Source organism: Callorhinus ursinus, unplaced genomic scaffold, assembly GCF_003265705.2.
Source record: "Callorhinus ursinus isolate GAN/ISIS: 27379988/994484 unplaced genomic scaffold, GSC_fseal_2.0 scaffold10, whole genome shotgun sequence".
NCBI lineage: Eukaryota > Metazoa > Chordata > Mammalia > Carnivora > Otariidae > Callorhinus > Callorhinus ursinus.
Window position 1 is genome coordinate 19,679,420 of NW_027397072.1, and position 14,276 is coordinate 19,693,695.

General features: G+C 56.5%; 1 protein-coding gene across 2 annotated transcripts; it reads left to right on the forward strand.

Moving 5' to 3' along the window:
* The first annotated feature begins 256 nt into the window (after positions 1-256).
* MFSD2B (MFSD2 lysolipid transporter B, sphingolipid) lies at positions 257-13,797 on the forward strand. Of its 2 annotated transcripts, none has more exons than XM_025867808.2 (14): positions 257-691; positions 3,688-3,813; positions 4,930-5,054; positions 5,619-5,742; positions 5,998-6,076; positions 6,160-6,290; positions 8,730-8,820; positions 8,934-9,055; positions 9,506-9,589; positions 9,898-9,978; positions 10,218-10,327; positions 10,696-10,839; positions 11,237-11,413; positions 12,971-13,797. In XM_025867808.2, the coding sequence occupies exons 1-14, from the start codon at positions 605-607 to the stop codon at positions 12,993-12,995; spliced, it is 1,506 nt and encodes a 501-aa protein (XP_025723593.1). In that variant the 5' UTR covers positions 257-604; the 3' UTR covers positions 12,996-13,797. The 2 variants fall into 2 exon arrangements, with proteins under 2 accessions (XP_025723593.1, XP_025723594.1); XM_025867809.2 differs by having other exon boundaries at positions 575-691; positions 3,546-4,348.
* Positions 13,798-14,276: the final 479 nt, after the last annotated feature.

Consider the following 14,276-nt stretch of genomic DNA (forward strand, 5'->3'; position numbering starts at 1 on the left):
TTTACGCTTAGGTCTTTGGTGCATTTTCGGTTACTTTTTGTGTGCCGTGTGACCCCTTCCCTTTGAAGGACTTTTCTGGCAAACTGCATGTACGCTGCTCTGCTTTCATTCACAGGCTGAACTGAGTTACGTGGCTACACCCATCTCATCTGCGAGAGGCTGGGCAATGTGTGTTTCAGGCACCTTGTATCAAATGTAGGTTGTGAACCTTTTCAGCCATAGTCTAAGCAAGTCAATTCTATTGCGTCGTTTTTCAAATAAATGGATCTGGCGGGTTTTCACCTGCGAGGATTTAGCAGGGTGTTCAGCGCAAACCGGCGCCGGCTCTCCCTCCCTCGGGGACCTGCCCCCAGGACAGCAGTCCCGAGGGACTTACCGGCCGTTACCCCCCACCCCCCCCCCCCCCCCCCGGCGAGTTCGGGCTCTTGGGGGAAATGGAACAGCGCCCTTCGAGCCTCCCCGCCGTCCCCCGCGTTGCCCGCGGCCCGCCCCTCGCCGCGCCGCGCCCACTCGGCCCCCGGAGCCGCCCTCCCCGCGGAAGCCGGGGCGCGGGCCGGGCGATAACGCCGCAGGGCCGCGGCCGCGGACGGAGCTGCCGTACGCCATGACCGCGTCCCCCGGAGCGCCCCGGGCCCCCGTGGACGAGGCGCCGCCGCCCCAGCCGGAAGCGCGCACCTCGGAGCGCAGCTCGGTGAGCTCAGGGCGAGGACGAGGGGGGAGCGGGGGCTGCGCGAGGGAGGCGGCGGAAAGGGGCGCTGGCCCCAGCCTTCAGGCTTCCGAGCCCCCCTAGTGGACTTTGACAGTTGAGAGCCGAGAGGCCGAGATACTCGGGAGCCCGAGAGAGAACAGGTTGGGAAACTGAGTCCTAGACAAGTGAAGTAACTTGTTGCATTGGTTCAGCGAGGCTGCCAGGACCAGCGCCAGTCTCTGGGTTCTTGATTCCCAAATTAGAGCTCTTGCCCGCTACAGTCCAGGTCTTCCCAGAGCTCTCGGGCACCCTGGGCAGGTGGGACTTCCCGGTGTGTGTGTCCGGTGGGGGGGGGGGGGCTGCCTCCCCTCCCCAGTCTCCTGGCACGTGGTGTGGGCTCAGCTAGCCCCGCACAGCCTGGCCCCGGGCTTCTCCTGCAGACTGCCCCCAGAGATGACTTCCTGGCAAGTAGGCCCCCCAGTGAGGGTGGAGGGCAGGTGGGAAGCCAGGGGTGTCCTCAGGCCTTCCTTATCCCCTGCGTGGATGGGGCCGGCACAAGCCGGCCAGGGTGGCTGTATGCGAGAGGGGGTAGGACTGCTGAGCTTTGTGCTGAACAAAGACCCATCGCTTGCTCCCTGCTCAATGCATCCATTGTCTGTGGCATCACTTCAGCACCTGGATTCCCTTTGTCGACTCAGTGCTTCCTGTCAGACACCTCAGAGCAAAGGCTTGTGGCCCCCAAGAAAGAAAGTGAGATAGGGACGCCCCCTGGGGACTCTCATTTCCCAGGGAAATTTAGAAATTCAGGGGGAGATGAATGGCAAGAGGGAAAACTGACGTTGCGAAAGAAGTGCCAGCATTTATTCTCATAACGACCTCTGCGGTGTATTTTCCACCCGGCTTTACATGCGAGGAACCGAAGCTCAGGCCCGGTGAGGTACCTTGCCCTGCATCACACGGCTAGAAGTGGCAGACAGAATTTGAATCCAAGTTAGTCCAACGCTAAAACTTGTGCTCGGTTAAATGTGAAAGGCTTATGATTTAAGTAGGTGAAACTGTCATCTGCAAGGCTCTGAGAGTAGTTCCAGCCGGAATTTCTCAATCTTTCAAGTGACTTCTCTGTGCCAGAAGCTTGCTAGGCGCGTTTAGGGGGAAACAAGAGGCACATGGGGTGGGGTGGCGCTATCATGTTGGATTCTGCCTCTTATTAACAATTTCTGGAAATTGAAATAATGTTCACACAAACGTCAGAAAAGGAGATGACATCCTGCCTCGTGTGTGGTTTTCTTCTGCGGGCTAGGAAGAGTGTGCAAAGGATATGATAAACCCTTATCTGGCAAGAACTTCCCTTTAGAAGGGCCCATCTGGGGTGTCCTGCAAGATACTAAAATGGGTGAAGTCATAGTCCTCCCCACTCCCCCTCTCGTCCCCAAGCAAAGGATCAAAAGGAAGGATTCCCACCATCTTTTGAAGAAACAGCCTTTTACCTAGTGTCTTCATGACATTTATTTCTTCAACAAATACATATTGAGCACCTACTGTATACCACACATGGTTCTAGGTACTGGGGACATGGTGGTGAAAAAAAATTATAGCACATGCTCTCAGAGAGTCTACATTCTCGTGGGGAGAGGCAGGAAATAAATGAGAATGTATCAGGTATTAGGTGCACTAGAGAGAGAGTCAGGTAGTCAGGGAGGGCCTCTGTGAGGAGATGATTCAGGCTTGAACGGCAAGGCGTCAGCTCTGCAAAGACTCAGAGGAAGAGCCTTCTAGACAGAAGGAACAGGAAGTACAAAGGCCCTGAGGCAGCAACGGGCATGGTCATTTTGAGGCATAGCAAGGAAGCTACCAAGGTTGAGGAGAGCAATCCGAAGTGAGGTGGGGGTTGATAGGGTGGGCCCCTGTAGGCCATATGGGAAGGACTTGAAATCGTATTCAAACTGCAGTGGCAAGCTGTTGGAGAGTTTTAAGCAGAGATGAGACACCATCAAATTTATGTTATGAAAAGATCACCTTGGCTGCTGGATAGAGAGTGGACAGTGGGGAATGAGAGCAGAAGCTGGGAAGCCACTTAGGGGACTACTGATAGATTTGGTGGGGAAATTGGGAAAGAGAAATCAAGGACTCCTAGGTTTATGGCCCGAGCTGCTGAGTGGACATTGGACATTGGAGCTATTTAATGCACTAGGGACAATAGGGTTAGGAGTTGGTTTAGGCAGTGGATGGAAATCAGGAGCTGTGTTTTGACCATGCTAAGCTGAAATGCCTGTTAGGCAACCATGTGGGTCTGTGAGTAGGCAGTCGAATATTCCAGTCTGGAGTTCGCTGGATAACTTAGGGCTTATGAGATATATATCTATCTCCATGCACATGCACACATGCACACGTGTGCGCGCACACACACACACACACATTTGGAGTCATGAACATTACTTTATTTCAGTGGTGGGCTAGTAAACAGTGTCTCCAGAAAAATAAAGCAATTCTGATTTATAGTGTTTGCTGATTCCTGTGGTATAAATTCACCACAGCTGATTTCAGGCTGCCAATGGTTTGAGGACTGGCCGAAGTCCTGAACAGTTAACAGCCAGCTTCTGGACCAAATAACATTCAGCTTCATTTGCTCATCAAGACAACTCTTGAAGTTGGTAGGAATATTCTGTTTGACACAGGAGGCTTCGAGAAATACAGTGCTTTATTCAGTTCACTCTGACTTGCTGACTCAGAGAACAAAACAAACTGAGGGGGAAGCACTAAGAGGGAAATAGGGAGAACTTGTCCCGTGGGATGTGGGATCTTTGAGAGGTCATGGCTTAGGATTAATTTTTCCCTCTTTGTCTCACTTCCCTTTAAGATGATTTAGGACAAATGAGGACTGAGAGGTTACTGGAAAAGCCCTCAAGGGACCTCAGGATGCTTACGGAGGCTCAGGAGGATGTGGGGAACTGTTGTGTATCGGCGCAGGTGGGGGGCTTAGCTCCTATGTCTCCCCTCAGGACAGCAGAGCCGGTCAGCTCTCATTCTGTACCAAGGTGTGCTATGGCATTGGTGGGATCCCCAACCAGGTGGCCTCCAGCGCCACAGCCTTTTACCTGCAACTCTTCCTGCTTGATGTGGCCCAGGTGAGTGTGGGGAGCAGCCCAGGGCCCCCTGTTCCCATGTTCCTTGGTACCCAGTTCTCCCTCCCCAACCTGTACTTCACTGGATAGATAGCACTTCTGTCCCCAAACTGACAGTAAGCCAAATGCCTTTGAGGGCAACCCCCTTAAGGATGTTTATTGCAGGCTGTTTATGGTGAAAAATGGGGAAACAATATGAATGCCCAACAGTATAGAAGTAGTTGGATAATAAGTTGTGTAATATCCACATAATGGACGATTGTGTAGTCATTCAAAAGAACGAGCTAGATCTATACCAGCTGACTTGGAGGGATTTCCATGATGCACTGTCAAGTGAGAGAAGTTGCTTTTAGAGACGAGTATACAAATTGATCCCATTTTACCGAAATAAAGACATGCCTCATATATGTAGGTACATGCGTATGTGTAAATATGGGATTCTACATAATTAAAATACAAGCATGAAGAAAATAAATTACAGAAGGATATTCACAGGCTGTTACTGTTGCCTATGGCAGGGGATGGTGGAGGAGAGAGGGTAAGCAGAAAAAAAGATTTCTCGTATAGTACCCATGATTTTGTTAAATGACACTGATATGATCTCATTTATGTAAAATTATAAATTATGAATGCACATAAATAAATGCCTGAAAGGGTGATCACCAAAATGCTCTGGCAGTTGTCTCAGGGTGAGGGGATTTCAGATGAGCTTTGCTCAATATTTTTCTGTACCGTTTGAATGTTTTTATAATGAGTGTGTCATTTATGTAATCAGAAAAATGAATAAAACATTGTCATTGTGAAACGAAAAGTCTACCTCTGTCCCCCTTCTTGCACAGATGAGGGTCCCCGAGCCTTCTCCAAAAGCGACTGGGCAGGAATGGTAACGGGAACATGCCAGCCTGTGGCTGTCAGCCCCTCCCCTGCCCCTCTCTTCCCTAGCTCAGGTGTGTCCCAGAGCCTTCTGGATTTGTGTCCTGGGAAAGAGACCCCATAGACCTTTACACAGCGGCTCTGCCCCCTGCCAGGTTCCCAGCGCTTTCCGCTGGCAGGTGGGCAGGCCCAGACACCCTCTCTGACTCCGCCAGGCCTCAACCATCCTCCACCTGTGCTTTTCAGGTCTCTGCTGCCCAGGTGTCACTTGTCCTGTTTGGAGGGAAGGTGTCTGGGGCAGCTGCCGACCCTGTGGCTGGGTACTTCATCAGCAGAAGCAGGAGGACAGGGGCTGGACACCTCATGCCCTGGTGAGCAGCCCCACGGTCCTTCCAACCCTGGCCTGCGGCCACTGTGTTTGTCACAGTCCTGCTTCTTAGTGGAAACCCCTGGGGACAGGGAGAGGACAAGACAGTAACAGGTGATGTCGCGGGACCAGGTCAGGCTGAGCCATGCAGGAGTTCAGAGACATTCCTGGGGGCTCTCCGTCACCAGGAGGCACAGGGCTGCACAGAGCCTCCCAGGCTCCCAGGCCTAGATCCAGGGGTCTGTGTGTGGCCAGGGTGGGCTGGAGGTCTTGGAAGTCCTCACAAAGGAAATAGGACTCGCTGATGCTCCAGGGCCCTGGATACAGGGAATGGCAACGCCAATCCCCAGGTGCCGCCGAGCTCTGCAGCGAGTGGCCCCCCACCCCAGGCTGCCGGCGGCATCCATCAGCCACCCCTCCCTCTCCTCCTCCACGGTGAGCACCCTGGCAGCCCCAGCCTAGGGCTCCTGCTGGGGGCAGAGGACTTAGGCCCAGAAGGGTGTGGTTGTTTCAGGTTTGCCCTTCGTGTCCCCCCTCCTGGTCCTCCACGCCCGCTCTGCTTCCACAGGGTGCTGGGCTGCACGCCCTTCATCACCGTGGCCTACTTCCTCCTGTGGTTCCTGCCCCCCTTCACCAGCCTGCGGGGCCTCTGGTACACGAGCTTCTACTGCCTGTTCCAGGCCCTGGCCACGGTAAGCCGGTGCTCCCACCCCCACCCCTACCCCCGGGCCGGGGCTTGGACTCCTGGAACCCCATTGCCGGCCAGTGGCCACTGTAAAGTGTGTGCGGAGGGGAGACGGTAGGTGGCCCCGAGGGACCCACTGCCCGCCCCCTGCTCACCCCTCTGGCCTTGGGGGCATCAGCCGGGACCGGCCAGCCTGGGGCGGCGGGGCTGGGACTGGGGGCCGAGGGGGGCCAGCCTGAGCCCGGCGCCCGGGCGTCCGCAGTTCTTCCAGGTGCCCTACGCGGCGCTCACCATGCTCCTGACCCCCTGCCCGAGGGAGCGGGACTCGGCCACGGCGTACCGTGAGTGCGGGCGTGCGGTCGGGCGGGGACGCCGCGGCCCCTGGGCCGGCCAGCGCCCGTCACCCGGCGCCGCTCTGTCGCAGGGATGACCATGGAGATGGCGGGGACGCTGATGGGGGCCGCCGTCCACGGGCTCATCGTGGCGGGCGCCCACAGGCCGCACAGGTGCGAGGACGCGGCGCTCGCCGGGCCGCTCGCCGTCTCCCCCGACGCGGTGAGTGCCCCCGCGGGGAGGCGTCGCTCGCCTTCTCCCTCCCGCTCCTCCAGCCGGCATCAGCCTCTCCACCCGCTCCCCGCCCCGCGTCCTCCGTCCGGCCGACCCCGCTTCTCCGCCCGGGCGCCTTCTCAGCGGGAAGCAACAGATCGCAGAGCTGCAGGCGGGGAGAGGGGTGGGGAAGGGCCACGGGCAGAGGCAGGGGCAGGGGAGAGGGTGTGGCGTCCCTGCGGCGCGCTGGGTAACGCCCCCCTCCGTGGCCCGTCGCACCCCGCCCTGAATAGGGGCCCTGCTCCCCAGCCTCACCCCCGGTGTGCACGCACGAGGGAAACCTGGAAGCAGTCCCCCTTCCTCTCCCGGCAAACCACCTCTCTCTTCAGCAGCTAAGGCACGTGCATCTATGTTACCCGTCCAGTTCAGCTATTTTCCCCTTAAGCAAACGGTAGCACTGTCTGCCAGAACCCCAGGAGCCAACACTTACTCCTCCCTCTCCAGCCATTACCCCCACTCCAACCCATTACCAAAGCCGATGCCCGTGTTGGGCCCCAGATCTTCTGGACCTTGCATCCCCAACATCTCCCGGTCACCCCAGCACCGCATCAGCCTCCCACACGGTACCCCAGCCTCCAGCCAGGCGGGGTGACTCTGTAAACGAGTTCCAACATGGCTGGCGCTCACCTTCAGGACCCAACCCAGGCTGTCCCCCTGCAGCTCCGGCGCGGGGCCTCTCCTCAGTGTTCTCTGCATCATTCTTCTTTGCTCATTTAAAAAATAATTCAGATTTATAAAATATACAGCTGTGGTTCTCAAAGTGTGCTCCCTGGGCAACAGCTGCAGCAGAGCCGCATCACCCGGAAACTTAGCAAGGCCAACTCTTGGGCCCCACCCATAACTGGTGCTTTACAAATTTGGGGAGGGGGCCAGCGGTCTATATTTGAACAAGCCCTCCAGGGGATTCTGCTCCCCCCCCAGCGTTTGAGAATCGATGATGTGAGACTAATACCACATCATGGCCCAGCACCCACACAGTGAAGTACTGTGTATCCATCCGCAGACCCATCTGCAAGGCCAGCTACTAATACATCTGCAGACACATTCTGCCCATGTACGGTGCGAAATGAAAACGCCGGGCTCTAGAGAGAGCAGGGAAGCCAGTCTCTCCTTCCCATGGCCCACTGCCCTAACCAAGGGATTGCTTGGGTCGAGGTGCATGAGCGGCCCCACCCAGGTGCCCTCAGACCCATCATGGCTGCCGGGCTAGGGCCAGAAAGTTGTGGCCTTGCCCCTCCCAGATGGACTCTCCCACGTACGCCTAGGTCCCCACTCAGGTCTCCACAGGCCCTATCCCCAAAGGTCACTCTCTAGCTGGGGGTGACAGTGGTCTTGGGTTGGCCTGGCCTGGAGTGCAAAGGAATGGGCAGCAGGAGGCTGAGAACTCCACCCCTAGAGGTGGAGCCTCGTGTGGGCCAAGGCACAAAGCCTCAGGTAGCTCCTGCTGTGTCGTCCCATTGGCTTCACTTACAAAACACAGATTCAGAGTTAAAATGATCAAGCGTTTCAAGACAGTGAGAGCAGAGCCTTAAGGCCTACCACAGCTCCCTCCTGAATGTGGGGTCCTGTGCAACTGTGCGGAGCCCACCCACGGGAGGCCCTGTCCACCTCCTTCTTCCTTTCCCTCCCCAGAGACAGCCTCAGCCTGGGCAGGTGACTGTTACTCCCATGCATGTCTTTACATGGATTTTTTTTTTATAAAGATTTTATTTATTTAATTGACAGAGAGAGAGAGACAGAGAGAGGGAACACAAGCAGGGGGAGTGGGAGAGGGAAAAGCAGGCATCCCGCCGAGCAGGGAGCCCGATGCGGGGCTCGATCCCAGGACCCTGGGATCATGACCTGAGCCGAAGGCAGTCGCTTAACCAACTGAGCCACCCAGGTGCCCCTACATGGATTTTATTACTCAGATATCTTCCCCTGGACAACAGGTAGCACCATTTCTCTTTTCGCTCTTTATCTGGGTTCTCGTGCCCTCCACTGTGCTGTAGCTGTCTGCTCGTGAGTCTGTCTTCCACACCTGAAGCCCCTCATTAGGGATGGACAGGAGTCACATATTCATCCCTGTAACCTCAGGGTCTAGCATGCAGAAGTGCCACCAATGAATGTTTGCCTTAAAAAAATGAGAAAGAGAGAGAGGAGGGGCTCTGACCTCTGGTGGCATGGATGCCCTCCTCTTCATGCAGGAGGCACAGGGGCAGCAGAAGGGCCGTTCTGGGCCCAGAGATCTCCATCTCCTGCTCTGCTGGTTGGGAGGAGAGGCACCCAGCATCCCTGGACTTGGGCTGAGGGTCCCTCTGCCCTTTCGGGAAGTGCTCTTGCCCTGGGTGCCCCCACTTCCGTAGGCTGGAGACATCACCCCCACCCCAGTTCTGTCCTGTCCCACAGACTCGTCTCTACTCCACTGCAGCCGCCGTGCTTGCTCTGACCTACCCCGTGTGCACTGGTTTGCTCTGCCTCGGGGTGAAGGAGAGACCAGGTAAGGGGGTGCAGTCAGAGTGTGGGAAGCCGGAGCTGGGACAGGATTCCTCTTGGGCCTGGGTTTTGGTTTTGAACTCTGCCAAGCCCGAGTGTTACTTTCCCGTGTTGCAGACTCCTCTGCCCCAGCCTCAGGCCAAAGCCTGAGCTTCCTGGCTGGGCTGGGCCTCGCTGTCCGGCACCCGCCCTACCTAAAGCTGGGGATCTCCTTCCTGTTCATCTCAGCAGCCATTCAGGTACCTCTAGGCCTTGGCTCTGGCCATACTGACCCTGTGTAGTTCAGGTTCCGCCTCTCAGCTCCACCAACCAGAGTTAGGCTTAAGTATAGAGAAATGGTGGCTGGCACGGGTTCCAGAGAGTCTGGTGCAGGGAGGAGAGAGACCCAGATAGAGCTTGTGGGACCAGGAAGGGTCAAGGCCTAGACACCAAGCAGCTGACAAAATCTGGGTAGTAAGGTCCACTAGCTGGGAAAGGGAGAGGATGGACTAAGAATAGTAGTTATACCTGTTTCGGGGCTGAGTGTCCTTTGTGGGGGAGGGGACTGCATGATGCATGATGCATGATGATGGCAGCAACTGGTGTTTGAGGTCCCAAAGAAGAGGCCAGGAGTGCAACCTAGGCCTTGCCCTTGACTTCTGAGTTCCTGCCATTCCCGATACATGCCCACTTCCTGTTGGCCTCCTCAGGTGGAGCAAAGCTACCTGGTCCTGTTCTGTACACATGCGTCCCGGCTCCATGATCACGTCCAGAGCGTGGTGCTAACCATCCTGGTGAGTGGTCCTGGGGTGGCGGAGACAAGCTCCCTCAGCGACCTGAGTTGGGGACCTGTGTGGTTCTTGACAAGACATGTGTAGCCAGAATTCCGGTCAACATTCTGGACTCCTCTGTGATCTTAGTCACCTGCACTCCAGCAAAGGGTGGGATCGAGGCTGGGGTCATGAAGTTCATAGCCACTGGTTCCAACCAGGGTGCAAAGTCAAGGTCGAGCATCCCACGTAAAAGCCAGGGCTTCTGGAACCTGGGTGGGTTAAGGCATTGGCAACACAGTCCGGGCTGGGATGATTCTGTCTGTTCATAGGTCTCGGCTGTGCTGAGCACCCCGCTGTGGGAGTGGGTCCTACAACGATTTGGGAAGAAGACTTCAGCCTTCGGGATCTGTGTGAGTGAGGCAAGAAGCAAGGCCTGGGGGGAGGCTACAGGGAAGGTGGCAGGGTCAGGGAGGTGGCCTTGGAGCCGGAGCCTCCTGAGGGCTGGCAGGACTGATCTGTACTTGCTTGTGTCTTCAGGCCCTAGCAAAGGACCAGGCGCAGGGGTTATAAGTAAAGACCGGTGAGTGTGGGGATGAACGAGCAAGTCAGGGGCAGGTGGAAGGATCAGCTGGCACATCTGTCTCCCCAGATGATGGTGCCTTTTGCAATCCTGTTGGCTGCTGTGCCCACTGCACCTGTGGCATATGTGGTGGCCTTTGTATCTGGCGTGAGCATTGCTGTGTCCTTGCTGCTACCCTGGTAGGCTGGGTGAGGGGAAAGGGATGTGGAGCTTCACGTCCTTCCTAGTGGGTGTGCCCTCTTTCACATCCACCTGTTGCCCCAGGCCCCTTGTGCCCAGCCTGTGCTGGGGACGGGCTGTCCCACCTGCAGGAGATGGAGGCCAACAGCTCCGTCCTTGGAGCACTCCTGGAAGGGCACCAGATGGCAGGAATGGTGGGCAGCTGTGTTGGGGGAAGGGGCTATCGCCGGGCTCTCTGTGGGCCAGTCCTGGTCCTGGGCAGCAGGAACCCAAGGATGACTCTGACTTGCTCTCTGTCCCCAGAGAGCTCTCGGGCTGATGGCTATCAAGGGGATTAAAGGGGTAATTCTGCAGCCCTCTCCCGCAGGTCCATGCTTCCAGATGTGGTGGATGCCTTCCAGCAGCAGCACCAGCATGGCCCAGGCCTAGAGACCATCTTCTATTCATCCTATGTCTTCTTCACCAAGCTTTCTGGCGCAGGCGCCCTGGGCATCTCCACTCTCAGTCTGGAGTGAGTCCCAGGGTTGGGCTGCTCTAGAGGAACGAGCAACGAACGAGTAGGGTGGGAAGAAGGCAGGGTCCTCCACCCTAGTGGCCAGGGGCCACCCGCTCGTCTGCTCTTCAGAGAGTGTAGGGCAACACCTGCCCTGGCTTTCTCCGCACCCATGACAGAGAGGGGACTTTCTTGGGGGCTGTGACCCTCCTGAAGCCCCAGGTCCCCACATTCTCAGTTCTGTCAGAGCTCCCTGGCCAGCCCATTCCCTCAACTCTCTCTTCCACTATGGTTAAGCTGATCTGGCCAGGAGATGACGCCTACATTCAGGGCAATGTGGGGGTGGGGTATCGGGGACCCCTCCTGCCAGGCCCGCTGGGATCTCAGCTGGGTGCGTGGGATGCTCTTTCTCCAGGTTTGCGGGCTATGAGGCAGGAGCCTGCAAGCAGGCGGAGCCAGTGGTGGTGACCCTCAAGGTCCTCATCGGGGTCGTGCCCACCTGCATGATCCTCACTGGTCTGTGCATCCTCATGGTTGGCCCCACTCCAAAGGTGCCCAGCCAGGACCCTTCCCGCCGGCAGAGTCTTCAGAGGTAGGCACCCCATGCACATGGGTACACACAGCAGGGTACCAACACCCAGCGACGCACAAACGTGCCCCGGTGTGAGACTGACTAACGGGTCCACAGTTGTCCCTGAGGCATTTACACAGTCGAACGCTCCTGCCTCTGCAGACTCTTCCCGCAGATTCATCACTCTTCGGTGATGCCATATGTTCCTGGGTTTTTTCCTTTTTTTAAAAGATTTATTTAGTTATTTTTGAGAGAGAGTGAGTGAGAGCCTGAGTTGTGGGGGCGGGGAGCAGAGGGAGAGGAAGAGAAGCAGACTCCCCGCAGAGCACGGAACCCAACACGGGGCTTGATCTTATGACCCTGAGATCACGACCTGAGCCAAAACCAACTGAGCCACCTGGGTGCTCCTGGATTTTCGTTCTTTTTTAAAAGATTTTATTTATTTATTTGTCAGAGAGAGAGCGAGAGCACGCACAAGCAGGGGGAGTGGGAGAGGGAGACGCAGACTCCGTGCTGAGCGGGGAGCCCGATGCGGGGCTCGATCCCAGGACCCTGGGATCATGACCTGAGCAGAAGGCAGATGCTTCACTGACTGAGCCACCCAGGCGCCCCCTCCTGGATTTTCTTCAGCTGCTCTGCACGTCCCTCCTCAGTCTCCCCCCTCTCGATTATCCGTTGGCTGTAGTATGGAAGGGCTCCCCCCTTGGCCCTGCTCTCTTTGCTCTCCATAAAGCCAGGCGCCTCGCCCACTTGCTTGATCTCGAGCCCCTCCTGTGCCTCGTGACTCCTAAAGCTGCCCCTACCCCCGGACTCCCTTCAAGTTCCGGATCCACGTGTCTGGCTCTCATTGACACGTCTCCACCCGATGTCCCACAAGCATGGAGTCACTTTCAAAGAGCCCTGAACTACTGAACTCATCTTCTTTCCCCATGGGCCTCCTCCTCCTGTGATGGCGCCATCCTCCCGCCTGGGAGCCGAAAGCTGGGTCTTCTACTCTTTCCCCCACAGACTGTGCCGAGCTGCGCCCTGAACCTTGTTCTCCTGGCTTCCAGGGCACTGGTCCTGCTCCCCAGGGCTGAGAGGCCCGCCGGCTGGCTTGCCCAGTGGACTGTGGGGATCTTGGAGCCGGGGCTGGGTTTTATTCGTTTCTGCGTGCCCAGCCCAGCACAGAGGCCAAGGCCACGCTGGTGCCGCAGTGTCAGGACGTCTGGGCTGGCAGCTGTCACAAGCACATGGCCGCCTGTTTGGAGGCCACCAATACCAGCGCACATCCACACAGAGGAACACACGGGATTGGCAGGAAGTGCCACTGTCATCGGCCCCTCGTTCTCGGTGTGGATGGCTCAAACTCTGGCCCAGGAACACTGAGGCCACACGCACACTCGGAGTGACACGCAGATAGGGAATTGCTGGATGGACTTGTCGGAAAAACAGGGGCTGTAGCTTTATTCTAGGGGTGGGGGAGGGAGGAGCTGCTAGGGAGGCGGGGAGCGCCACTGTCACGTCCATAGGGGTCCGTGTTCCGACACAGTCCCCCTCCGCCCTCATCTGTCTCTTTGGTTTCTTTCCCTTTTACAGGAGGACCAGCTACAGCCTCGCTTGAGGGCTGACCTTGTGTGGGCTGGAACAGCAGGAGCCAGCGTCTTCAGGGCTCGGAGTCCCTCTTTCTTCTCAGTCCCTTAGCGCACCGACTTCGAAGGTTACACGTGACCTGTCTCTTCCCCTGGGATATGGAGTCTTCAGGCACACCTCCTGAAGGGATTGGCCCGGGCTCCAGGACCCTCGCCTGCCACTTCTTGCTTGTTGAGCACAGACCAGGTCAGATAGGCCTGTGCCCCGGACCACCCAGCTCCAGGTAACCTTGACCTGGAAAGCATCCCAAGAGCAACTATTCCTGGGAAAAGGAAGCCCCACAACTTGCTCACCCGACAGGACAGACGCACAGACCTCCTGTTCTTCCCGATGCTCCAGTGGACATCTGAGAGGCTGACAGACACCACACGAATGGGCAGAGTGGGGACAGACGGACATGTTAGGGATGACATCAGGAGAGACACAGATAGAGGCACTGAGACCAACAGACCCCAGAGGGAGCAAATGGGGACAGCAGGTGGGGAGGAGACTGAGCTGGACATGAGAGGCATTTCTCAAGGCTTTAGGCTTGTTCGGATAAGCCGGCAACAGTTTCTGGAATCAGACACAGACTGATATTGAGCTACCAAACATCAATCATTTTTAGGAACAAAAGTTTTTTTTGTGGAAATACTTTTCTGAAATTGTATCTTACAAAGGCACAGGGACCACAGTTTTCTAAAGGCTGTATCTTTGGGGAAGAAAGATCCACTGAGGTTTATTTTAAAAATATATATGTATATATATATATATATTAAAGGCTTTATCTTCTATTGAGTCTGTAAAACACAACTGTGGCCACCCCTCTCATCCCACCTCCTGGGTAGCCACCACCCAAGAAGGGAGGGGGGAGGGTGCCTGATGTCACTGCCCCTGGCTACGTCTCCTCAGCCACACACCCCTGACCCTGCATTTCCTCAGACCAGAGATGGCCATGTGGGAGGTGGGTTCCTTCTTTCCTTTGGAAGAGATAAGAAGTGGAGACTCTAGAGTAGCCCAGGGCAGCAGGCTGCAGTGGGCTACAGAGGGGTTGGGGAACCCATGAGAGTCCCGATGCCCCATCAACTACCAGAGAAGCCAAGACACCTAAAGAGGTGACCAGGAGGTGCAGACTTGCCCTGCCTCTGTCCCCTCCATGGGGGTCAGTTTTCCGGAGCCCCCACCCAGGGCTTAGGCCCCCTTCCACTTCCTCATTAGACCTTTGGCTGCCTCTTAGTTCCAGACTCGCACGTAAGACTGCCAGAGCTCAGAC

Bases quoted from the DNA above. Each gene is read 5' to 3' on its own strand.
- MFSD2B (XM_025867808.2), top strand. From the start codon at position 605: ATGACCGCGTCCCCCGGAGCGCCCCGGGCCCCCGTGGACGAGGCGCCG. The intron at 692-3,687 runs GTGAGCTCAGGG...GTCTCCCCTCAG, and splicing joins GCACCTCGGAGCGCAGCTCG to GACAGCAGAGCCGGTCAGCT. The intron at 11,414-12,970 runs GTAGGCACCCCA...TCCCTTTTACAG, and splicing joins CGCCGGCAGAGTCTTCAGAG to GAGGACCAGCTACAGCCTCG.